General features: G+C 36.5%; 3 protein-coding genes across 4 annotated transcripts in view; 2 read left to right on the top strand and 1 right to left on the bottom strand.

Moving 5' to 3' along the window:
- Window positions 1-16496, top strand: part of LOC116846295 (bumetanide-sensitive sodium-(potassium)-chloride cotransporter) — a 39480-nt gene extending 22984 nt beyond the window's left edge. Inside the window, exons 3-18 of the mRNA XM_032819950.1 lie at window positions 8935-9094; window positions 9174-9269; window positions 9555-9746; window positions 10741-10917; window positions 11022-11161; window positions 11446-11742; window positions 12889-13114; window positions 13207-13328; window positions 13426-13561; window positions 13650-13861; window positions 13949-14190; window positions 14311-14459; window positions 14567-14894; window positions 14966-15120; window positions 15232-15340; window positions 15416-16496. Coding sequence (XP_032675841.1) covers window positions 8935-9094; window positions 9174-9269; window positions 9555-9746; window positions 10741-10917; window positions 11022-11161; window positions 11446-11742; window positions 12889-13114; window positions 13207-13328; window positions 13426-13561; window positions 13650-13861; window positions 13949-14190; window positions 14311-14459; window positions 14567-14894; window positions 14966-15120; window positions 15232-15340; window positions 15416-15551 — 2877 coding nt within the window. The 3' untranslated portion in view covers window positions 15552-16496. The remainder of the gene's footprint in view (window positions 1-8934; window positions 9095-9173; window positions 9270-9554; window positions 9747-10740; window positions 10918-11021; window positions 11162-11445; window positions 11743-12888; window positions 13115-13206; window positions 13329-13425; window positions 13562-13649; window positions 13862-13948; window positions 14191-14310; window positions 14460-14566; window positions 14895-14965; window positions 15121-15231; window positions 15341-15415) is intronic.
- A 127-nt stretch (window positions 16497-16623) lies between these two features.
- On the bottom strand, window positions 16624-21160 carry LOC116846296 (N(G),N(G)-dimethylarginine dimethylaminohydrolase 1). Of its 2 annotated transcripts, XM_032819951.1 has the most exons (6): window positions 20738-21160; window positions 20522-20624; window positions 20230-20327; window positions 19606-19662; window positions 18693-18788; window positions 16624-18561 (listed from the first exon to the last, which is right to left on the bottom strand). In XM_032819951.1, exons 1-6 carry the CDS (start codon window positions 20993-20995, stop codon window positions 18307-18309), a joined length of 867 nt encoding a protein of 288 aa, XP_032675842.1. In that variant the 5' UTR covers window positions 20996-21160; the 3' UTR covers window positions 16624-18306. The 2 variants fall into 2 exon arrangements, with proteins under 2 accessions (XP_032675842.1, XP_032675843.1); XM_032819952.1 differs by lacking the exon at window positions 19606-19662 and having other exon boundaries at window positions 20738-21152.
- A 943-nt stretch (window positions 21161-22103) lies between these two features.
- On the top strand, window positions 22104-26275 carry LOC116846368 (fukutin-related protein). The gene is made up of 3 exons (XM_032820095.1): window positions 22104-23346; window positions 23905-24162; window positions 24766-26275. Exons 1-3 carry the CDS (start codon window positions 22882-22884, stop codon window positions 25534-25536), a joined length of 1494 nt encoding a protein of 497 aa, XP_032675986.1. The 5' UTR covers window positions 22104-22881; the 3' UTR covers window positions 25537-26275.
- The last annotated feature ends 6 nt before the right edge of the window (window positions 26276-26281 follow it).

The following is a 26281-nucleotide window of genomic DNA, read 5'->3' as shown; positions in this document are numbered from 1 at the left end:
GGGGGGGGAGAGAGAGAGAGAGAGAGAGAGAGAGAGAGAGAGAGAGAGAGAGAGAGAGAGAGATCGCGCGAAGATACGCGAAATTGTTCAGATACGTTTTTGTTTTTCTTGTCTCCGTTTTTATTTTTGTCAGGAGAAGCGAGACGTAGGACGTTTGCGATAAGAATCTGACGTTAATTAAAACTGAATCTGAATGGAGCTCGGCTTCGGGTGCAAATAACGATAAGCGATAATTTTAGTTCGCGATTTGCATTTCGTATCGTCGCCACGCTGAACACGCTTGTCGGAACTCCGAGTTTGATTTGCGGCATAGGATGGATCGCGCGTACACTCGGTCGCGAAACAGTTTAGATACAATATTTTCCCGATGAAATTAAGAGCGCATCAAGCGGCAACGACATTTACGAGTCACGGATTTGCGCGGTAATCCGTCATTACAAGAACTGAAATGACACTATACTTAGGACGGATTTTGCAGTGGCTCAAACAAATCAAACACATTGTTTTAGAACGGAATATGAAGTTAAATCTAACAAGTTTAAAGTATTAAATTATACTGTAAATTGACTCCAGCTGCAAAATATCTCAGACGTAATGAAGTCGAGAGCTCACCAAAATGACAAAATTGAGTCATTAGCGACGGACTTAGTAACAATATAACTATATAATTATAAGTAATAATAAGTAATAACATACAATAATAGTTAACAATATAATTACTGCGCAGGCCTAGCGTAAGCTTGTCAGTTTTAAGCTTGTCGAGTTTGACGAGGTCTCAATCTTTTTGTATCTAAATCGTTTTTGCAAATAACTGTACATAATGTAACTGTTAGTTTTTTTGTCATACTCTTGTCCGACAGATGAAAATATTATGTACACACAGAAGGAAAATAATTTGGTTCGTGTAACTAAATTTTTTGTTATCTGGCAACTAAGTAAAAACATAGGAGCTTCCTATTCAGTCAATTGCTCTCGGTTACCTCAACTGAATCTTAATGTAGCTGTTTATACGAATGTTTTCACGAATATCCGTTCATGAACTGAAAATTTTTTTCTACTATCTATAATAATATAATACAATAAATGTTTTATATCAAAATATAACAATATCTGATAGATAGGAATATAACAAAGATATTTACGTTTTTCCCCCGAGTCCTTGTTGCTTTGTAACGTCGGATATCTTATTTTTATTTCAATCACTGTCACAACACATTGTCGCGTATGCGCAGAAACATATCATTCCGCTGCTAAAGAAAGCGACTACTCAGTTTATCTTCGTTCTTTTACGTAAAAGTTATTTTCAACAAAGAATATTTTTTTCATAATTTTAAAATATGCACATCACAAATTTTGTCAAAGTTCATTATCATAATCATATATTCAAAAGGAGAATTTATTCGCAAGAATATTATAAAATTTTTTTGAAGAAAAAGTTTTGGTCTGTTTTTATGTACATGAGACTCTATGTATATGAGAGAAAAAATATATTTTGTAGGAAAAACTGATAGAAAAAAAATAATAGAAAATATTTAGATGTAGGAATAGGAAATATTTACTCTTTTAGATATTCTCTTTCTTCTCTCTCTCTCTCTCTCTCTCTCTCTCTCTCTCTCTCTCTCTCTTTCTCTTCCTCTCCTCCATTATCTCCCCTCTTTTTGCCCCTTTTTTTGTTTCTTTCTGTTTAATAACATATTTATATTAATATAAAATTATTTTTCCAATAAGGAAATACATATTTTCTTAAAACCTCCAGAAAATTCTAGTTTTACAAAGTAATGTTTCTTCTATTTAAATAACAGAATTTAGATTTAAATAGATATTAATATTCACCAAATCAATATTTACTATTTTTTAGATATTTTTCTCCCATTGTAGTAAGCAAACCAAATTTTTGTTTGAATATTCTTGATCGAAATGCTAAATTTGCTAAGGTTCAGAATATATTTTAAATTAATTTGACGCTTATAATGAACTTATAGTAATTTTGTATATATAAGTTTATGAAATACTTGAAGCAAGTAACATTTGCTTGAATACAATATACAATATTTTTCAGATAAGAACATGTGCTGCATGTTTTCTTAGTTGTTCATGAAAGCAATCACTTACCCTATTTAAATAAAAGGATTTAGATTTAAGTATGTTATTAATACTCACTGAATAAATATTTTTTAGGTATTTTTTCTCTTAGTCTACGCGGGATCCGCATATAAATTCGTGAAAACTGACTTGTGATCATTTAATTCGCTTCTTTATCAGGAAAGACGCGTTTAAGCCGTTTTACAACTCGTTTTGCAAACGAGTGTACATTATCTCGGAGCGCCGGTCCCGTCGTTCAATAAAAGCCGGCAAAGACCGCAGAATAGCTTTGTCTCTATGCAAATAACCGGCTTACCGTTGTTGACACGCGAGTCTGATTTTCAATATAGTCATTTAACGGCGTTCAACATTGTTGGCTTTGCACATGCCGCGAAAGACAGCCTCCTAATCGAATCCCGTGACATTCGTCATTATAAAGGATTTCCGGGTGCGGTGTATAATTATGTCAGCGAATGTGCAAAAAGTAGAAGTGCGACGACTACTATAATTCCAACACGTGATCGTGACGTCACGGTGTCGCCAATAATGTATTTCAGAAAGACCAGTGACGAGTCATTTTCTGCATGGAAATTTTCCCGCCTTCTTCCGCTTCTTTTTCCTCTAAAGTCTCTGCGTTAAAATGACAGGCGTTGTGCGTTAGAATGACAGTCGAACGTGCACATTGTTGATCGCACAAACTTAATCTGATCTTATTACTTCGTGATACCGGAATTCTTAAGGGGACTGGAAGGTCAGATTGCTTGAAAATTGTGCTTGTTTTTTCACAATTTTTTATGACAAACTGAATGAATATGCGAAAGTGTTATTTTGGCGTGTATTTATACAACATATAAAGACAAGAAAAATATAATTTTGATGATCAAATATATATATATATGGTACATACAGTTAAAATATATTTCGTTTTTCTTTTCAAGGTCGTTATTTTGCAGTAATATCTTGACTCTCGGTGGTTCAATTAAGCTGAATTTTAGATAGAAAAATTCCGTAAGCTTATCGTTATCGGGTGAACTACTGACAAACTCGTGAAAATATTTAATTTTGAAATATTAATTTTTTTAATATAAAAGAACTGAAAATTTAATAATATTCCATTAAGATATTTGCAATTTTGTTAACTTTTACTCAATTTCTATTATAGTAGTTCACACCTTTATGACATGGTTAACTTCAAGATAATCGAATTAAAAGTTAATAGTTACCGATAAAATGTAACTAAGTTAAAAGTTAAAAGTATAAACTAAGTTAAAAGTTAAAAGTATAAACTAAGTTAAAAGTTAAAAGTGTAAACTAAGTTAAGTTAAAGCTATTTAACTTTTTAACTTTTAACTTTTTTAACTAGTTACTACTCAACCCTGATTTTAACTGCAATTTTGTACCATGCATTTATATTGAGTATTTGATCATCAAAATTATATTTTTCTTTTCTTTATATATTGTATAAATACACGTCAAAATAACATTTTCGCATGTTTATTTAGTTCGTCATAAAAAATTGTGAAAAAACAAGCATGATTTTCAGGCAATCTGACCCTCCAGTCCCCTTAAGAAATTTTTCGAAATAGGTATAATTCGATTTATGCAATATATGGCTTTGTTCCAAAGATCTTAGAATATCTAAATACTTGGACAAACCGAATTTGAAGCGTCACATTTATCCGCTATTTGTACTGTAAATTATTAGGATTAATCTTAGATTCGGACGAATCTTAAAATCTTATCAAATAAATACCAATACAAGGGAGTAATTAACATTTCGGCAACATAATTCTATAAACTGATTGATTTCGCGATTGATTTCAATCGCGAGTTGACACTCACATCCCGATACACATCCGACAGTATCAATGGGCCCGGCAAAACGCGTGCTCCATATACACCACGAGGCAGACGACGACACGGTTAAGCGTGTCGCGTAGATCATTCGACCGTGTCGTGCGTGCATGAGATACACATGAGAGAATGCGTGAAGGAAGACTCACCTCTATCAAGAGAGTCTTTATTCTGCTCCTCAGTGTCGCACACTATCGTAACCCACTTATACTCCTCGTGTGTACACGCACAAAAACTACATGTTGCATTCGAATAAATTATTTCAAATATTATTTCACGAGTTTATATAACCGCAAATCTATTATAAATTTATTATAAACCTCAAATTTGTTCGAAATACATTTTGAGCAAGTTTAAGCATTGCAATCAAGAATGTTACATTAAAACACAAATTTAATTTGCTTAGAGTCGAATCAACTTTTTCATTGACAAAGTTATAACAATATATTCTTGTTAAGAAAATATATTCTTTTTTCGTGTACATGATAAAAAATGAGCTTTCCTAAAATTTGTGATGAATATATTTTAATACAATGATCAAGAAAATGTTCTTTCTTGCAGATAACTATTACTTAAAAAAAGAAAAGTAAACAGAGTGATCGCTTTTTTAGCAGTAGCATATTTTTCTGTGTGCACATACACAGGACAATACATATTATATTCAAGTAAACGTTATTTGTTTCAAATATCCCGTAAGTTTATATATTCATAAGTCTATCATATAAGAGTTCATCATAAGCATTAAATTTATTTAAAAGACAGTCTGAATCCTAGTAAGTTTATTTAATTCAAGAATATTAAATCAAGACAAAAAATCAATTTGCTAACATAATAATAAACTTTTTTAAAATTTGTGAGTATATTTTAATTATGATAAACTATAATAAGTATATTTTGACTGTGATCAAAAAAATATTCTTTGTTGAAGGTAACCATTACTTCAATGAAGGAAAATAAATTAAATAATCGCTTTTCTTAGCAGTAGAACGATATTTTTCTGTGTGTACAATGTGTGTGTGTGATGTCTACTTATAAGTACGTAACTCTTCACTTGCATTAAAAAAAAGTTTTGCTGATACAAATAGAATTCTAACTCCCGTATTAATAACAGTTACTTGAAACTTGTCTTACGTGGGATACTCAGATTTGAATTTAGAGTTAGGTAAGAGTTTTTTATATGAATTATATAATGACATTACATTCGCAATCGTGATTCAGCTAAAAACTCACGTCTAATTCTAAATTAAAATCTGCGTGTCTCACCTGAGGCGAGTTTCAAGTAACGACTATTAATACGGACCTACGTGTCACAGTTAAAATCTATCACTACTTTTGTATCTGTTAGAAAATTGCTTGTGATACGTAGAATTTACATCAGCATTCTAGCAATATTTGCAAGCGAATTTAGGTGTTTGAGGATTATACATTTGTTCGTCTCGTCACGAGACAAGTCTTTTTGTCTATCACAGTCAATTTTTATAAGAAGTGTGAGTAGCATTAATCTAGATGGGAACAGATAGACTTTCTTGTCTAATTTCACAAACAGTTCAGATAGGAATTTTGTCTCTGTCTTTTGTATCGGTTAAATAGAAAACGTGTGCAATATCGCGATGTTTGCCAATTATTTATCTTTGGTCTCCTTGTCCTTATGTCGGCTAACTTCTCTTATCTAAATAATTTTCACTGCGTGACTACAAGACTATGTTTTTAAGTGTTGTTACTTCCTTACGTACATATTCAAAATTTTTGTACATTGTTGTATATATTCAAAATTTTTCAGAGAAAAAAAGTGGAATCGAAAGAGAGTTAATTCAGCCGAATGTTTTCGATCGCGGTAACAGAGATATCGTTTCTTGTCAATGAGTTTCCGTCTCGGTTCCAGTTACGCGAACTATGATTTTTTCGTATACGTGCTTTTCAAATGAGATGTGTCTCGCGAGTGCATTTCCAGCTTTGAACCGCGTGGCCTCGTGCGCAATCCGGAGTCCGAGACGAGATATTGGCGGAAGTAACGGGAAATAATGGGATGAGATAATCGCTCGTCTGAGAAGATGGCTCATAAAGGTGGACGCGAATGCCAAGAGCCAGAATAAACGTCGAAACGCCTTCCAAACGACCCAATCAAAGTCCAATTGGAGGCAATTGATTGCGCTTGATTCTTGTTATTAATTAGTCATCCGATCGATATGGATTGTATTATGCAAAATTGATTCTTCGGAAACGTATTCACTTTAATCATAAAATTAACATGAGGAAAGAAAACAATGAGGAAATGTAAGTTAATGAGTAAATTAAGAAGTTAAGAAGTTAAGAAGGAAGACATGTTAATTTTATGATTATTTATTGATTGTTAGAACACAAGGAAAGGAAAGTGCTCGGAATATCTTAGAGGTGTGCTTAATCGTTTGCAAGTATTATTGTTTATTTATATATATTTTTTTTATTTCGATGTACTTTGTTGGAATTTTGAACATGCATTTCCTCGTATATTTAACGTCATTAATCAAGAGCTTCGCAGTGAATAGCCAGCCTTAAAGTCTTAAAGTACTATCAATATTAAGGATTTCCCATAAAAGATCTCTCCATTCAAGCAATATATTTGTCTATAAAAATTCATTAAGATCAATGATTTCATCTTTTACGCGATTTTCTCCAATTAAACACAAGATATATTAAAAACTAATACGACATTTTTATTTTTAAAGAAGACACATAAGTTAAATATAATAAGAAATTACTAACTTCTGCATTTTAAAGGTCCATCTAATGGGATTGGCAGTAGGCAGTAAGATCTAAGTAGTAAGCAAATTGACCAACCACAGTCGATTATTCCTGTAATAATTGAATTTGCTTACCGTTTACGACTTGCCAATCCTATTGTAGATGGCCTTTAAATCGGGCAAGCCATGTTTGTGTATATAAAACAAATAAATTTTTTAGAAATTTAAAAATTGTATCATACCACACACAGATTGCATACATAGGAAAATATCATTCTATTGTTTAAAAAACCGATTACTCAGTTTATTTTCCTTCTTTTGGGTAATAGTTATCTTCAACAAGGAATATTTTCTTGATAATAGTCTTAAAATATATTCATCACAAATTTTAGAAAAGCTCATTATCATGTGATCAAAATTTTAGAAAAGATCATTATCATATGATCAAAAGAGAAACTTATTCTGTTTTCAAGAACAATATGAAACTTTATCTTTAACGAAAAGTTTGACTTCTATATAGTAAAAACAAACCGTTTTTTTTTTAGTATTTTTGACTAAAATGCTAAACTTGTTAGGAATGAAATTGTATTTTGAATAAATTTGACATTTATTATAGGCTTATGATAGATTTGCAAATGTATAAACTCTTGTGAGAAATACTTGAAACAAGTTAACATTTACCTGAATGTAGTATATATTTTTTGTGTATGAAAAGTCACGTAAATAATAGAAAAAATCTCTTTTCATTTAACTCATAAATATCATATATAGATTACTTAATGCCATTCATGTGACGCTAAATCTTTTTTTGCAGACTTTTTTTGCAGTATTATTTATCTTCTAAGGTTTTCCTCTAAGGCTTCCACAAACGTTTCCGCGAAGCTAATTCGTCAATAATCGATAATGTCAACACCTCTCGAACGGAAAAGTCATGTTCTTTTTAGAAGCAATGTCGCAAGCGCGCTTCCAGCTTCCGAGTGAGCGACCTCGCGTGTTCGCGAGGTCGTTTCTCGCACGTGCAATTATTCGCGGAGAGTTCCTCAACATCGAGCAGCGCGCGGCGTATGAGCTTGCGAGACGTCAGTTACGTAAATCGTTAGTCTTCATTGGCCGATTGGCGACCCTTCCTGCAGACCAGAATCACCTTCAATGCCTCCTTCGATAATCGCCTCTAAATTCCGATTTAGAGGCGTTCAAGAGGGTCAGCTTGTTCGCTTACAAGTGCGGTTCCTCTCGATGATCATCGACTGACTTGCACCCATGAAAACACCGTGAAAGCAGCATCATGCTGCTCTTCCTCTCTTTCGTCGAGTGAAAGACTCGTCTAATAAATCTGACATCCCATCTGGAAAAAATCATTCGTTTAGAGTCCTGGCCTTGAAGCCTCTCGCCACGTCAATTACCCATCGGATTAATGAAGACATCATCCTGACGTGCTAGCATAATTTCTCGCATAATTACGCGCAAGCCTCGTTCGGATCCTTTATGCAGACGATTACGTGATACGCGATGTGCATGGAAAAGCAGTCACGTCTCGCGATCGTGCTGCGACCTCTCTCGATGGCGCGAGTTGCAGCACCTCGGGAAAGTTCTCTGAAGTCAAGACTTCCTGCAGATACATCCGGTAGATCTTCCTCTTTCTTCGTTGACGATACAACTGTTGATGCACCTGGCTTATAAGAGCCACAGTCGATTTTACGGCAAAGTTTATTTATTTAAAAATGACTATTTTGTCAGACACGCTTAATAATGAAATATTTCGCCTATGTTGGCGATCCTCTTTAACAATAATAGTACTTGATTGCAAATAGAAGTACTTGATAGTACTTGATTTCCCAAATTGCATATTTTTGATAGGACTTAATCATAGCTGTCAACTTTTGTGCACCAATTCTTGACATATTTTCGATCTTAATTATATTTGTAATCTATCGTGGTAATTGTTTTTTATACCTAATAAAGTTAACAGCAACAACAATAATAAAATGATACTAATATCTCTTTACTTTTCTGTCTTCTTCCCTCTTCTTGCTTGCGAATAGTATTTCTTTTGTGCACTGAGAAAAAATATTTAAAAATTTACATTGTGGAATATAGAAAGTTGATCTTTATTAAAGCTTTCTCCTGTGAATAAACTTTATATTATTCCACAAATAAATTTTCAAGTGTTTCTTTTTCTCAGTTTGAGGGAGGGGGAAGCTGTGATGCACGTTTCGTTTACAATGAGTGAAATCGCTTATCGATTAGTGAGTTTATCTGACGAACGATTTGTCCCTAGGGCTCAGGCTCGCATACCTTGACCATCCCGCATGTGAAACCCACGTCAGCTGGCGTGAAATTCGGATGGATCCAAGGAGTGCTGATGCGATGTCTCCTCAACATCTGGGGTGTGATGCTCTTCTTGCGGCTGTCCTGGGTCGTAGCGCAAACCGGAGTCGGTAAGTGCCGCGTCTCGTTGAGTCATCTCGTTTCTCGGCTTAATTAAATTCTTGAGACTCCTAACGTCGATATTTGCAGGCCAAGGTATTTTATTGATCCTCACAACGACAGTAGTCACGACGATCACGTCCTTGTCGATGTCGGCTATCAGCACGAACGGTCTCATCAAAGGAGGTACGAAGTATTGAAATATGTAATGTATAAACAATGAAAAGAACATATTGCGCACCGTATTATATCCGAGGTAAATTTCCACAAGAAGAAAGGTGAAAGTTATTCGCCTCTCCTTATCAATTTCTCCGCGCGTCCGACAATATGACGCGCGTATCGGGCTAATTAATATTTTCATGAGTGAAACAATTGTTCACACATAACATAAATCGTCCCGACGAATTGTCGCGTTGACGCGACGGCGGCCAGTGTGGTAGATTATATCGTCTTATTTCTTTCTTTTCACAGGTGGAACATATTACATGATTTCCAGATCATTGGGGCCCGAGTTCGGCGGCTCCATAGGTCTCATCTTTTCCTTGGCGAACGCCGTCGCTTGCTCTATGTATGTGGTGGGTTTTTGCGAGAGCATGGTGGACTGTCTCAAGTCTTACGGCCTCTGCATAGTCGACTGTCACACTTCCGACATTAGAATCATAGGTTTGTGTCATATTGAGTTTAGAATTTTACTTCTCAAGTTTCTTCTAATATTGCAGGTGGATTTATTTACAACAGTAGAAGTGTTATAATTTGTTGAATTAAAATGTTGTAATTATGACTTCCTCGTCATGTAACTCTTGATTGATGATGTTAGAAGCAAAAAGATACACGTTAAAAATTCTTGCAGAATATGTTGAAATAAAAAGATATATTCATGAAATGACAATCGATCGGGCACATTTGTAAGATAGTCCTTTCCTTTTGCTCTAACAGTACTAAATTACCGTAAAATTAGCGTGATATATAACTTATCCCTCAAACCTATATTTTTTAGGATTTTATCACGTTAATGTTACGATTATTTATTGATTGTTAGAATAAGAGGAAAGTATTCGGATTATTTTACAAATTTGCTCGATTGCAAGTGTCATTTTGTGAACATATCATTTTATCACAAATAAAGAGCAAAAGGGTCTGAGCACGATCATGTAGTACAATTAACTAAAAATAATTTATTTATCCAAATTCAAATTGGTTTTCTTTAAATAAATGCAATTATCTCTTTATAATATAAATTAATTTATCTGATAAAACTTAAATTGATTATTTTTTTAGTTAATTGTACGACAACGTTTGTGAAATCATAATTTGTTTTCCATTTGTGATTAAATATCAGAGTTTTTTATTTTTCTGTTTCTTATATTATTTAATTTCAACATACTTTGCAAGAATTTTTAGCGTATATTTTCTCGCTTTTGACATCATGAATCAAAATGACTGCGGTGAGGAAACAGGAGCTTCCGCGATTTAGAGAAATGCTTGATTTGTCTTCCAAGTGCCGTTCTTTATAGATTTCTGATGTTTCGTGAACAAATTTATGAAAGGCACGACACTAAACTGGAAGCCAAATTAAGCAATTATGGAGCTTGTAATTTCTGTTTCAGAATTTGCGAAGGCGATACGAATAACGTATTGTTGCATTGAACTTTTGCAGGTTGCATAACAATTGTCGTGCTTCTATTAATCGTGATAGTGGGCCTGGAATGGGAGGCGAAGGCTCAAGTAGGTTTGCTGATGATCCTCCTCGTAGCTATTGGCGACTTCATGATCGGCACTTTCATAGGTCCCAAAAGCGTAGAGGAGAGAGCTAAAGGTTTCATCGGATACAACGGTAAGATCTCCGATATTCGGATGCGTCGCGTATCAACTTCTGCAGTTGTTACAGTAAATGCGAGATATTTAATTGTATTAATTACGTCGTCTTGCCACTTGCAGGTCAACTGTTTAAGGAGAATTTCTATTCGGACTACAGATACAAAGACGGCGTGGAACATAATTTTTTTTCAGTCTTGGCCATTTTCTTCCCGGCGGCAACAGGTATCCTGGCAGGTGCGAATATATCCGGTGACTTGAAGGTAATTTAATCCTTTTGTTTGTAGGAGATACTTAGATTTAAATATCGTTATCGCGTCTTTCACGTAGCGTAATTACCGCCTGTCTGATTATTCATCCACTTTGCATGCTCGATTGAAACTCCTCACAATGTGATAAATTTTCCCGTCTGATGTCTGATAACGAAACTTATGCTTGGTATCTCTTGATCAATGATCATTATCATTGTTGCCATGTAACACGCAGACATCTGCGGGAATTGCGAAGCGAGTGCTTCCGCTTCTGAAGTTTGTTTTGGGTTCGGTAGGATCCGCAAACGGCGATACCGAAGGGCACGCTGCTGGCGATTCTCTTGACGTCACTGTCGTATCTGATAATGGCGCTTATGGTCGGCGGTACCATAATGCGAGACGCAACTGGTGACGTTAATGATTTGTGGACGGTGTATAACAGTTCTCTTATGCGCGGCATAGTCAACGATACTGTGATCGAAAATAGTACGGTTCTCGCTGACGAGAGTATCAACCGCACTTCCTGGAGCATATACGGAACGGATTTCAACTGTACTGCAGGATGTCAGTACGGTAGCCAAAATAGCGCTGAGGTATTTGCACAACTATTAATTGAGATATCAGTCAAATAGTTAACCCTTATAGTCCAGGCGATCGCCCAGTTTTGAGCGATTTTTGTAGTTTGTAAATCAAAACCTTTTCGTATGTATCAAAGAGTAGATTAGTAAGAAAAATCCAACTGTATCATTTTAGTGATGTAAATTGGCTTTTTTCAATCATACAGAAACCATTTTTTTATATTAGAAAAGTTCTGGAAGAATATAAATTGATTTATTTTTGGCAAAAAATTATGCACAACTATATATGATAATAAAAAAGTCAAAATATAAAACAAAATGTCCATTATTATTTGCATAAACATGAAAGTCTATTATTAGTAAAATGTTAAAGTAAAATTTATATATATTTGTATTTGCATAAATATATTTGTATATCTATTTATTTCACTTTTTGAATTTTTTATTTAAAAAAATTTTGAAGTTTTTATATTTTTAAATTTCTGTTTTACTAATTCGTGTGGAAAAGGTGGATAATGATAATAATAAAAATTGTAGTTTTATTTCATAAAATCGCTGTCATGCCATTATAGTAGCTAATCGGATTATAAAAGGTTAACTATCAATTGATCTATACTTGAAGATCACTATAATATTATTAGCCCCTTAAGTGGTACATGTCCGGAAAAGTTTCGCTAAAATATTAAATTCCTTTTGACTTATTTCAACTATCTTTTTTAACTCATAGTAAATACAAATTAGATACATTTTATAACGTGTTTTCCAAAAATTTTCATGGAAAATAGCAATAAAGAGAAAATAAATTTAGATATACTTAAAAAATACTTGAAGGGAAAATCACTGTCATTTGAAATCATCACTAAAGAGATTGATGTTAACAATACTTAATTGATAATAATGGTTTCATTAAAAAAATCCCATTAAAATTTCTCATAAAACTCGTAAAAACAAAATGTTGCAACGGCGCTTTGCAGCTTTTAAATAAAAATTTAAACCATCTATTGCTAGTTTGAAAACGATGTCGTGGCATTTCCCGAGAAAACTTCGTATAGCGCGGCTCTATTCGAGCGCGCGCAAAGAGTTAAGAATTATAACTAACCAGGAAACAGTATTGAACGTGAACATTGGAATAGATTAGTGATGTTATCATTTGTATTGTAGGTAATCCAATTGGTTTCCGGCTTCGGTCCATTCATCTATGCCGGTTGCTTCGCTGCAACGCTCTCAAGTGCCTTAGCATCGTTGGTCTCAGCTCCGAAGGTGTTTCAAGCGCTGTGTCTGGATAAGCTGTATCCGGGAATCACGTGGTTTAGCGGCGAGAAAGATAAGGAGCCAATTCGCGGTTATTTCCTCACTTTCGTTATTGCCGTTGGCTTCATTCTAATCGGTAAGTGACAAACGAGCTTCACCGAAAAACCGAGAGAAATTAGTCTCTTTCAGAGATATTAAATTCCTTCATGCATCGACTTCTTTTCTCAGGTGAATTGGACGCGATCGCGCCTCTCATCTCCAACTTCTTCTTGGCTGCGTACACTCTCATCAATTTCAGTACCTTCCACGCTTCTTTAGCTAAGCCGATCGGATGGCGACCGACTTTCAAGGTACACCACACCCGCGTCACTGTCGCGTCGTTGTGTTCCCGCGTTGTCCATTTTGTAGCAATTGTCATCGTTACTGTATCGTTACATATTGTTTCAGTATTACAACATGTGGCTCAGTCTCGCTGGTGCTATCCTCTGTGTTTCTGTGATGTTTCTGATCTCATGGTGGACGGCTTTGATAACGTTATGCGTAGTTTTAGCACTGTACCTAATAGTTCAATACAGGAAGCCCGGTAATTTCAATAATAAGAATATTCGTCTTTATGCACTATACTCGAGAACCGAATTCACTCTACTCTTTTGTCAAAATATCTCTTACAGATGTCAATTGGGGTTCGACCACGCAAGCCCAGACATACAACAATGCGTTGACCGCCGTGCAGCAACTGGACCGAGTGGAGGAGCACGTGAAGAATTACAGGCCACAACTCCTAGTGCTTACTGGCGCGCCCAACGCGAGGTCGTCGCTCGTCGATTTCGCTCATCACATTACTAAGCATCAGAGCTTATTTATTTGCGGTCACATTATCGAGGTATCGTCATCTCGCTTCTTACTAGCACGAGTTTTTTCAGCTTTATGTTCGGCGTGTATATTCGAGTCTTTGCACCGCATATTTTAGACACCTATTTCGTACAAGACGCGCAGCAGCATGGTGGCGAACTGCAACTCCTGGTTCAGAGCAAACAAGGTCAAGGCGTTCTACTCGCTGGTGGACGGCGCGAGTTTCCAAGACGGTGCTACTTCTCTCTTACAGGCCGCCGGGTTGGGCAAAATGAGACCAAACATCCTGCTGATGGGCTACAAGCAAAATTGGGCTTCCTGTCCCCGCGAGAATCTGAATATGTACTTCAACGTCATGCAGTAAGTTATCCCTTCCGTGCGGTTTATACCGTACTTTAGTGAATTTGTCGAGAGAAATAGTAGTTTGTAGTTCCGCGGAGAAGATTACAGTTTTCATCAATTTTTCTCTTCGTCTTGCAGCAAAGCTTTGGATATGCACATAGCAGTAGCACTTCTGCGGATCCAAGATGGCTTAGATTGCAGCATCGCTATTGGAGACGCGGAAGACCCGAAGAAACTTGCGCCCACATCAATACCGGGAAATCAGAGCTTTTCTCAGCTTAGCCAAGGTTCATAAAAAAAGAGAAACAGTTTCACTCCTCCTTGTTCTTCTCACCTCTTTTCTTAGAAGTAATCAAGAAAAGTAATCATATCTAATAAATGGTAATCTTTGCAGCTAGTAGTACTTCGGACATATCGATACCTGGCAGTCCCGCGCCAAGGCGTTCGAAGACGATCAATGAGTATCCCAATGCGTCGTCCGAGGAGCAACGCGAACCTCGACCGTACATAGTGCCGATCGCGAAAGACATAATTAACGTGGTTACGAAGTTCCAACGGAAACACAAGAAAGGTACTATCGACGTATGGTGGCTGTATGATGACGGCGGCTTGACCCTCTTGTTGCCTTACATCATCAGCACGAGGCGCAATTGGTCCAACAGCAAACTAAGGGTCTTCGCTCTTGCCAATAAGAATTCTGAGTTAGAATACGAGCAGAGGAGGTACGTTGTCTCGCCGTATCCAATAGCGCAATATTGTCCACGGTAATTAACGTCTGCCTGAATTCCCACAGTATGGCGAGTCTCCTATCGAAATTTCGAATAGACTATTCCGCTCTGAAGGTGATACCGGATATCTCCAAGCCGGCGCAACCCAGCACAAAAACCTTCTTTGACTCGCTAATAGCTGACTTCCAACAATCAGCCGATCCGAATAATTCTGAGGACGGTATGAATTCTTTTCTCAACGGATTTGTTTTTTTATATGATGATGTAGTTGGCGATGAAATATTTATCTATGCGTGTATCGTGTGCTAATATTGCAATCTTTTTATTGCAGACATTATTAAAGATTCGGAACTCATGGCGATGAAGGAGAAAACCAACAGACATCTTCGTCTACGAGAGCTGTTGCTGGAGAATTCTATGGAGGCCAACTTAGTTGTTATGTGAGTATACGCGTCTACATCGCCTTATTATTGCACGCGGGTATTGTTCGTAATTAATGTTATTAATGTTAATAGGACACTACCGATGCCACGGAAAGGTGCAGTATCAGCGCCCCTTTACATGGCATGGTTAGAGACGCTGACACGCGATATGCCGCCATTCCTATTGGTGCGGGGTAACCACACGTCAGTTTTAACGTTTTATTCATAATGATGTGAGAAGTGGATTGAAATTAAAAAAAACATACACACACAAGGATACATAGACACTGGCTCATAGTTAGCTACGACAACAGTGCCGCAGTATTACAATCGATTGTTCAAAAAGTAAGACTTAATCACTTGTATACGCGGAAAACTGACTCGACTATTGCAGAACGAAAGATTCGGTAACATATCTTTAATTGTCTCTTTTTAATGACGCCAGAAGCAAAAAATTCTTGCAACATACGTTAAAATAAAAATATACATCCATAAAATAACACTTGCACAATCACGATTAAACAAACTTGTAGGATATTCCGTGCGCTCCCCTTTTGCTCTAACAATCAATAATTTACTATAGATTAACCTGAATAGAAATAGGCGAAGAAATAGGTTAAGAAGATGATTTGTATGTCACGTTAATTTACGATAAATTATTGATTGTTACAGCAAAAGGGGAGTGCGCGAAATATCTTACAAATTTGTTTGATCGATTGCAAGAGTTATGGATATATTAATGGATATAAGGATATAAGGATATATATATATATATATATATATATATATATATATATATATTTATTTATTTATTTTAACATATTTTGCAAGAATTTTTTGCATGTTTCGTATTTTTTCGTTTCTAATGTCACTAAAAAGAGATAAACAATGCGAGGGGCCAGCAGCCTTAATGTTATTGATGAACATACTTTTCGTTATGCATGAGTAAATGCTTAGATTGTAAATGAATCGCTGTTAAGGAATGTGTGCCTATAATAAGTAATTTTCATATCTCTGAAAAATATTCGGACATTATAGCAACATTATTTTTTAACATTTAAGAAGTAGGATATTATATAATTTTAAAGGAACTTTAATGTGAATCTCTACGGCGTAAAAAGATAAACTATAATGTGTATAAATACTTAAAATAAATAATGATAAGAGAGAAAAAGAGCTCTAAATGTGACAATTGCAATCTGTAGCATTAATTTTATTCGTTCGTCATGCAACAATATTTTCCCTCGTTCGTGTCTTACCTTAAATCGTCATATTTTATGCGTAAAAACGTTTGAAAAAATTTCTAGGAGGAACAATTTTATTATAAACTTTAGAAGATCGATACCTTCTCACGAGTCGATACACTTAAGAAGGTCACATATCTTTTATTAAAAAATTTAATATTTCTATGTGAACTTATATAAATTCGACGATCGTCGAATATAAAGAACCTATGTGTATCCTATAAATACTGCGCTATAACTAACGGAATTAAAAGATTCGTCTATTTCTCATTAATCTTATAATCTTAATACAATGTTTGTTACAAAAGCGGTTTTATCCGTCGTTACGTTTCGTCGTGAAAAATAGTATAAAAACTAAACGCTGACGTTTAAAATGCAGATCGAACACGTACAGAAGTTGTAACAGCACTACAGAGAGCATTATGGTTACGAGATTGATACGTTGTTATTGTTGTATAAAATACTAAATCGTCATAGCAACGCTTTTTAGCGTTAATACAGAGCAAGACAGAGAGATAAGATAGATCTCTCGTGTGTAATTCTATATACTATATATATATATATATATTTTTTTTTAATTACTACGATACACTTGGTCGCACACGTATCGTGATCCAAGAACAGCCCAAGCGTGTTACACAGCGTCTCGTACGTGTATTAAATTTTATCATACAGAAATTTCGCGTCGATTTCTGTTTAAACTTTTAATTGCGTAACTTCGTTATAACGTGTGACACCACAATAACAACTATCAGTGCTCTTACATACGAGTAACGTTGCGATACATTATTAGGTGATAGATATTTATTTGAATGTTTCGTGAACACGTTTCAGACTAGTTGCAGTAGATGCATTGCAGGAGTCGGAATACTGATAGTCTATAATCACATATGTCTTCCTCTAATTATGTGGAAGTTTCGCAAGTTACAAACAATCTATCAATGCTACCAGTGCGTTCTTGATTAATGTATTGTTTATATAACTATATAATCCTCTTAATTATATAGTTTGAATTACAAGTTAATTTTGATTCAGTTCTGCATTATTAATAGATCAATATTCCAACCCCTTAAATATATGTATATATATATTTTTTTTTATTTATATATAAAATTGAATTTGTGCCATATCATGGTATGTGCCCTAATCGTAAAGTTCAATCACGTCGAGGAGATTACGGGCTGTAAATGTAGTCTTATCGTTATAGTATATTTTTTGAAATATCGCAGAAAGGAGTATAGCTGCATAAAATAGGAAAATAAAATACGAGAAAATTCCGGTACATAAATTTTTAAACAGATCCACAGCTGCCGTCGAAAATAAAAATTATGTGTACAAAAGAACGAGAAATTTAAATAAATGGCAAGCATAGAGCTCGTCCTTGCAAAAGCATAGATATAAATAAATCTGATATAAAAAATCTGAAAATATATATTACTCTTAATCTAAACATATATAAAAAGATTATATATGTGTAATATATTATATATTAATCTCTTCACAAATACTGTATCTTTTTCTTTCAAAATATTAATATAGAAACTCAATATTAATATGGAAACTCTTTGAAATAATCACTTAAGGAAATATTTGTCAAATTGTCGGAATATATTATACGTTAATACCACATCGTCATGTGTTTTGTATAAAACGAAAAAAAAAGAGAGCTCGATTTTACATCTCGTCTTCGCGAGTAACGTAATTAATCGCGAAGTATAGATCTCGCTTCCCTGTCATCGCTTAAATGCTGCGAATATGCCGCGGTCTACGCACCAATAAGCAACATGAGGACAAACCTGAGCTGACTTTCGCCAATTCGGACATACGCAGCGATCTGGTCGGGAACTCCACCTTCTCGGCGAACACCTTACTCGACTGTGGGATTTCGTTTTCCGATCGATGAATGAGCGTGCCGTTCACGTAGAGCACGTTTGCAGCTACATCCTCAGGCACAGTTAACGTTTGATAACTGTACGTCGCTTCTCGTTCGATCCTCTACATCCCGTAACAGAGAAAATAAGAGTATCTTGATACTGAGTGGTTTATTTCTTAAAAAGACTATTATCTGCAAAACGGGATTGAAAATGATCTTGTTATATGAATAGTATTAATAAATAAAAACTGACCTTGAGAACTTCCTGAGATTCTTTTCCAGCTCCTACGCATATAACATCCGGCCCGGCCATTGTAACCAGCGCTTTCAAGCGTTTAGATTCGGCCACCTAGACAGAAAAATATCTGAGTTATTATCTAAAAAATTATGTACGAGAATATAATCGTTAAACAAGTATTGCAATGCACTGAATAAACAATGCGTAGTCATTTTGCCATCATATTTTGTACATTATATTCTGAAGCATTGTCATATTGCTTAAAAGTTGTAAAGATAGAAATTCATATCATATTTAGTTGATCCCATAAAAAACGAGGGAATTATTTTTGGAATTGAATAGCTCTTGTTTTCAAATACATACAGATCTATTTTTATATTGACTAAATAGTCTCTATGTACATGTAAAATATTTAAACTAATATTATCTTCTCATTAATACATTATTGTAGTGTTCATGATGGTTTTTAATATGTCAGCAAAACGTGCATACTGATTTGTGTAATGTACAGACAAGTGCAAATGTGTAATCTAAAGGGTGCATACACTTATACACACACATATATATATACAACTCATATTTAATTACATAATGTTTGTATAGCAATGATTAGAATAAAATAAGGAACGCCCTTTTATTTAAAAGTAAGTAAAACCGTGTGCATGCTAAGGTGAGTGAATAAGTTTGCTGTGGAGTAAGTATTGTCATAGAGTGCACGGTAGTGCTGAGCTAGAACTTGTGTAACTTGTCTTGATTCCAAAAAGCGTTTTATAAAATTTCGAAATACATATTATCACATATGAACAGAATATTCTTAAAAATCGTGCAAGTTTGAGCCTCTATGTAACTTGTGTAAGTTATTTTGTCTCTTTTTCTTTCTTTCTTTAATCAATGAAATATTAAGAGGGTCAGTTTAATGCACCCAAACCTGAAGAGGGGCTGAGGTAAGACTCTCCACTATCACCTCTTCGCCACCATCACCCACCTTAAACGAACATTAGAAAAGTAAGGTGAGTGAGCATGATAAGTCTCTCTATTGAGGTTTGAAGCAAATCCAAGGCGTACATTATTTATATGTTCTATAAACATACAATGTGCTGTGAATAAACACACGAAATGGGTCCCACTAATAAATAAAACATGCTGTATACATATAATGTAAGATGTAAAATGTTTTTAGAAATGGACACATGAATTACATTACAGAGTTAATATCCAATGTGAAGATTTGCTGCTTTGTAAGAATGATATCGAATGAAACATGTAAGGTATGGAATATTTAGAGATGAAACATCTTTTGTCTCAATTTTGACATACATCTAAAGTTGTTATCTTTATGCATAAAGTGGCACATCAAGTAAGTGTCGTTATGACTCTAACATCAATTGTTCAAGACAATCTAATGAGACATTGATACACATGCGGTATATATGATTTTTTAGTAAATTACGAGATATTTGTGATTGTTTGACATCTAGAACAGAATATCAGTAGTTCCCAGATATCAGATGATATGAATGCATCAATTTGTGAGATCCACATAATTACAAACCTTGATAGGTACACAAGGGTATTCTGGAAATGCTGCAGCGACTGCTCGTGCTCCTGCCTCGTTGGTAAAGTGAGATAGTCCAACAAAGAATTCTCTACCTGTAACAAGTTATTTATGACAGTTTAAGGAAGCAAAATTCTAAGAAGCTTTCAATAGTTACAAAAAGAGTATTATCCTTATATACTTAAAAAAAAAAGGTGTCATATATTTTAGTAAAAACTTATATATTGGGACTAAACTAGAAAATACTAAATATATAAAATATATTTAGCAGGAACACAGTGAAACTTACCAGTGAAAAGGACATCTCCACCATCTAGGCGAGCATTCTTGTCGCTTATTTCGATGAGTGGTATTTCTAGTTCTTTTTTCAAGACAGTTCTTATGGTGTCAAGCTGGAAGAAAGATGTCATGATTGAATTTTATTGTGACATCTAGAATATAGTTGTGGTCGTTACCATTCGATTATGATTGCTGTCAGTTATTGGCTCTATAGTTTTGGACATACCTCCTTAAGACGTGACGGCTCGTTCGGCCGTGCAATCAGAGCGATGCCGTTGCAGACGACGGCGACGTCCTCGACGAAGACGCAGAGCGGCGAATTCTCGTCCGGCGGCATCTCAACGACGTCAATGTCGAGCTCGCGCAAGAGCTGTGCCAAGGCCAGGTGCTGCGTCCTAGCTTCGTCCAAGGTTACTTCACCCCGCGTGCGTAACGACAACGGGATCCTGCACAGGATAGCATGTGTGTACCGGTGTAGCGGCATCCTCGAAGGGACCGTTCTCGCGTTCTTTTCGGGTCCGTTTAGCGCGCGCTGCTTCGTCGACAAGTAACACGGAAGAGAAGGCGCACGCCCGGAATTGCAGTTTTATGCGAAATAACTAGATCAGATCTGTCAGTCGCGCGCGCCCGGCTGGTGATCTCGAGAAGCAAATTATCGCAAGGGAATTTGTTTCGGGGTATCTAGTGATAAAGTTGCGTTCGAAAGGATTGAAATGGAATCCAAATAAGGATAATTATATAATTGGCCTGTTCCTTTTAGCTGCACTACTGATCTCATGGTGCAATAAATTATGGCTCTTACACACAGGCCGCGCGGCGGAAGACCGCGCGACAGCCAATCAAGTTGTTTTTCCGTGAGAGCTAGAAGGTTATTACGGAAAGCAGTATATTAATTGGCTGTCGCGCGAACTCCACCACGCGGCAAGCATTACCGCGTCCTGTGTGCAGGAGCCATTAAAGTAAGAAAAAATATATTTGTCGTATAGCATGTTCGACAGACTCTGGGTTAACCCACTCTGGATTATTCAGCCTACGTTTATTGATCGAATAAGTACTTATAAGCTTTATGATTGGCTAGTAAAGACTTATGACGTCATTAATCGCTCTCGGAGCAATTAATCCAGGGTCAGTCGAACACGCTATTACTTTAATTTATTGCAACAATTCAGCAGTGTAAAAAGAACAGACCAATTATTACTACAATTATTAGTACTACCAGAAAGAAGCCTGATGGCTCCTGCACACAGGACGCGGTAATGCTTGCCGCGCGGCGGAAGTTCGCACGACAGCCAATCAATATGCTGTATTCCGTAACAACCTTCTAGCTCTTACGGAAAAACAACATATTGATTGGCTGTCGCACGGATTTCTGCCGCGCGGGAAGCATTACCGCGTTCTGTGTGCAGGAGCCATGACTTCTTATGGTTGGGCGCCATTTGTAAAGCGAGATAAGATATACTTGTCTCACTCTTACTGCACCAATTCAATGCAGCTCTTGTGAGACAAGTATATCTTATCTCGCTCTAATTTATTGTTATAAGAAGTTATTCTTTTCAACGGATTTCTTCTCAATTTGGGGACACGAATCAGGACCACTTTCTCTATTCGCGCCCTATCAAGTTCGGTTTCCTTATCTTTTACTTCATGGATACCACGATAAGTTCTTTTTTGAAACTGCTGCCAACTGTTGAACTTGACATGTAAAATCGCTAGATACAAATTTATTCAAATGCCGACGACAAGATGCGCAGGGGAGGGAAGTCAAGGACGGACTCGTTTAGCAATTGTGTTAATTTTCAGAACGAGGTCAATTGCCTTACTAACCGCGGTAGATTCCCGCCGTTACGTCAACTCGCACTTTTAACACGAGGACGTAATCTGCGAATGACTTAACCTAGCTTCGTGGGTATGCGCAATACCCTCTCCTCTGCTGTGCACGTTGAAATTAAAAGTCCGTCTGTTCGAAAGAATGAGACCTGTCGTGTCGTTCCGTCGTAGCTGATGCACATGTCATTATATATCATAACCAGTACGTCGAAGTTACGGCGACACGACGAAATCGTTGATCAGATTTGATTAACAAAGAGCACCGACATACTTAACCTCAAAAGCTGCTTCCAACGCTTCGTAGGCGGTCGCCTACATCTCAAGGGAAACAGATTCACGTACCGGTGCCGCTTGAGCTGGTAATTGCGCGAGATTTTGCTAAATTGAGCGAAGCGACCGTTGTGTGCGTACATCTGATATTCACGATCTTGATATGACAGAAATTTCACGAACTGTCAAACGCTCAGCTGAGTTCGACATCGGGACAGTGTAGACGTTCGCGCACCGTTGACATAAAATGCGTTTGCATCGAGTGCCGTAACAATGCGCGTCAGGTTCGTTAGGGCGGTCCTGGTGCTCGCGCTGTTGGGAAACATTATCGTCTGGCACAAGATATGGCGATTGTTCACGGCGCAAAATACTCTGCGTCTGCTGACGCCGAGCGTCACCACGAGCGAGCCGCCGCAGAAGTTGCACCACCACCTGGCCCGGCTGGTCACCATCGTCATCAGGCAGTTCGAAAGCTTCGAGAACGACGTCGCGTCCGTGGTGGAGTCCGTACTGAACTCCTTCCCGGCGATACCGATCCTCATAGTCTGCGACGAGCTGCCCTATCCACCTTTGGAGCTGGACTTTGCCAATGAAAGCATGAGGAATGTCAGATTGATCAGCTTGAGACCTGAATTTAACAAGTCCTTCGAGGAGAGGAATCCACTGTACTATATACGCACTAAATTTGTCATGTTCTTGCCTGATGCAACGAGACTGTCGACTAAGCAGACCATTCAGGTAAAGCCATTTTTTATACAATGTAAAAGCAAGATTGAGTAAGTTAACCTCTTTTTAACCAAGTTGAGTTTAAAAAATGGTTTATAAAATTTATTTTGTTAAGATAGAAGCTATATAAACAAAAAACACATTAAGAGTTAAGTTAAAATGAAGTTAAGATAAAATTAAAAGTTGATTGTGCAAATCAATGTGTTTTTTGCATAATTAATTCCTTAATTATAGATTAAATTTAGGTGATAAAAAGTAGTCTTTTACTAGGAAACTTTACTCAGGATTTTATACAAGAAAAGAATTGGTGCTCAGAGAGATGAAAGAAATTCTGCTGGCATTATTTTTTATTTTTCTTACTCTACATTGTTGGCAGCCTGCAGTGGTTTTAGTATTCTCTGATAAATATTATTTTAATTTATATCAAAGTTAAAATAAAGTTAAAATTAAAAAAGTTAATTAAAAGTTAACAAATTAAAGGTTGTTAACTTTTTAACTGGTTAACTCAACTCTGCATAAAGGAAAATGTGACCCTATATTATTTGCTGAGTAATGTTGCTCTCTTTGCAGGAAACCATCTCGCAGGTGCCAAAGTTAGGAATAATTATTGTGCCAGTGGGAAAGATTACTTTGCATTGTCTTAAGTTAGATCTGAGGGTGAAAGAGTGGACTTTGAAAGTGACACGAGTTTCAGGAACAGAATGTGATAGTGTGATGGGCAAACATGTGACTATAATCGATACTAAGATCTTGAGGAAACTCTCAGATCCTTTCTTGCTACCCTTCACAGATGCACTGTACATCCAAACAACAGCTGTAGGTGCAAAGGTTTGTTATTTTCATTGATTTATTGTCTCTTATTCTTGCATTTGTGGCAGTAAAATGCAATTGCTTATTTTTCTTATGTAGCATTGACATGGTTTTGCAATGACTAATTATTAACCAAATATTTTCTAACCTGTTCTTTTGCACACAATCCTGATTTTGTGAATATTTTGTGTTTCGTGTCAATGATTATTAACTAGTGATTACTTTGTAATAATTTTTGCATTTATGGTGATAAAATTAATTCATTTTTCTTATGTAGCATTGACACAGTTTTGCAATGACTGCAAATGCCTTTAAACTTTGTTCTTTTATATATAGTCGTGATTATTTTGTGAAAATTTTGTGTTACATGTCAGTGATTATTAGCCAGTGATTACTTTGTGTTTGAAGACCTTTTTTATTTGGATGGTAAGTATTTCTCTCTCTCTCTCTCTCTCTCTCTCTCTCTCTCTCTCTCTCTCTCTCTTCTTCACATAATGTTTTCTAATATTTTAAAAGTATACAGGTTGCATACTTTTCTCTTATGCATTTTTATATTAATATTTGCAATTACCTTAGAGTCACCAGCCAAGCGAGTACTCATGATGTTTATCGTATTTTCAGATACATATATTGAAGGGTTATCAATTTAACGAGGGGAAACCATTGTACAGAAACCAGCAGGCGCAGTTCAAGGTGCAGCAGTTGCATCGCACGCGAGAACGGCTGATGTTCGAGAAATTGGGGATAAAGAAGATCACGAGAGCTTCCGGTTCCGTGGAGTCGTACGGCTGTTCGCGGGAAACCGCGAGGTGTTTCGGCTCTGTGATAAACGGCGTACCGTCGTATCTCTACCAGGGTCGTTACACGCCGCCTTGTTGCTTAGCCGGATTAAGAAGGGTGACCCACCACGTGATTGACAAGCTTGAGGAAGTGGGCATTCGCTTTTGGTTGGAGGGTCAGTCGCTGTTAGGCGCGATGACGAGCGGCGACATTCTACCTTGGGATCATGAGGTACAAATCGGACTGAATCGAGATGACCTGGCGAGGTCGCCGTGGTTGGTCAGAGCCAAAAACAAACCGGTGGTTGACGACGACGGCTTCGTCTGGGAGAAGGCGACAGAGGGCGAGTTCTTCAAGGTGCAGTACTCCAAGGTGAACCGTCTGCACGTGAATTTGCTGCCGTTCTACGCGCACAACGGATCTATGACGAAGGACGCGTGGTTCCTGAGAAACGGCGACTTCCCGGAGCAGTTTCTCCACCCAATGTCGAGCATTGAGTTCGCCGGTAGACAAGTACCGTGTCCGAATAATATCAGGGACTTTCTTGAGCTCAAGTACTTCAAGGGTGTGATAGAGAATCCGGAGTTGCCTGGCAAATTTATCCTCGATTAGTCCATTCTGATTAATTGCTCGTGAATCGCTCATAGATAGCGACGTGGTGATCGTTACTTCACTTTACACGTCAGATGATACTTCAGGAGCTAAGTCGCATTTAGTGCTGTCGAATTGATAAACGTATCTAACGATACTAGGAATTCCTATCTACGCGCATGAAGACATTAACATCCGAGTAAAGATTACAACTTGACATTTTTGCAACGTTTCCTCGTGTATGGGAACCGACATTTCTATTTGCCTTATTTAGCGTCACCTTCAGTGAGAAGTCACGACAAATAATTGTTATCGAGGTCGTTATCTTTATATCTCTCTGAGTAATTCGGCTTAGAATAGGAGGATTTTCGCGATCTTCTTCCTTGCATGGATCGACCTGTTAACATTGTGCCAAATGAATTTGGTATTTTCAATTAGATCTCGCGGATATAAATGCTAACATCTTTGCAGTGTATATACACACACATGCACACACCCTTCCATTATGTGTATTAACTTTTTACTAGCTTTTCTATTGTCTTTCAATAGAGGTGCTATAGTCTATATTAGAGACTTAAATATTTAATATTAACGATTTAAATTAGAGACCTAGACTCATAATATTTTGAAAATATATTTTGTTTGATATAGAGATATGATGCATTATATTTCGAATAATTATGCAAGATGTCGGAAACAGTTCGTAAATACACACACACACACACACACACACACACACACACACACACACACACACACACACACA

The sequence above is a fragment of the Odontomachus brunneus genome, unplaced genomic scaffold, assembly GCF_010583005.1.
Source record: "Odontomachus brunneus isolate Ranch 3 - 2012 unplaced genomic scaffold, Obru_v1 Obru_scaffold_063, whole genome shotgun sequence".
Taxonomy (NCBI): domain Eukaryota; kingdom Metazoa; phylum Arthropoda; class Insecta; order Hymenoptera; family Formicidae; genus Odontomachus; species Odontomachus brunneus.
This window is presented reverse-complemented; position numbering and strand designations above follow the sequence as displayed.

Bases quoted from the DNA above. Each gene is read 5' to 3' on its own strand.
- LOC116846296 (XM_032819951.1), bottom strand. From the start codon at position 20,995: ATGCCGCTACACCGGTACACACATGCTATCCTGTGCAGGATCCCGTTG. The intron at 18,789-19,605 runs GTTTGGGTGCAT...TTTTCTGTCTAG, and splicing joins TTACCTCAGCCCCTCTTCAG to GTGGCCGAATCTAAACGCTT. The intron at 18,562-18,692 runs GTCAGTTTTTAT...TACGGGATGTAG, and splicing joins AATCTCAGGAAGTTCTCAAG to AGGATCGAACGAGAAGCGAC.
- LOC116846368 (XM_032820095.1), top strand. From the start codon at position 22,882: ATGCGCGTCAGGTTCGTTAGGGCGGTCCTGGTGCTCGCGCTGTTGGGA. The intron at 23,347-23,904 runs GTAAAGCCATTT...CTCTCTTTGCAG, and splicing joins CGACTAAGCAGACCATTCAG to GAAACCATCTCGCAGGTGCC. The intron at 24,163-24,765 runs GTTTGTTATTTT...TCGTATTTTCAG, and splicing joins CAACAGCTGTAGGTGCAAAG to ATACATATATTGAAGGGTTA.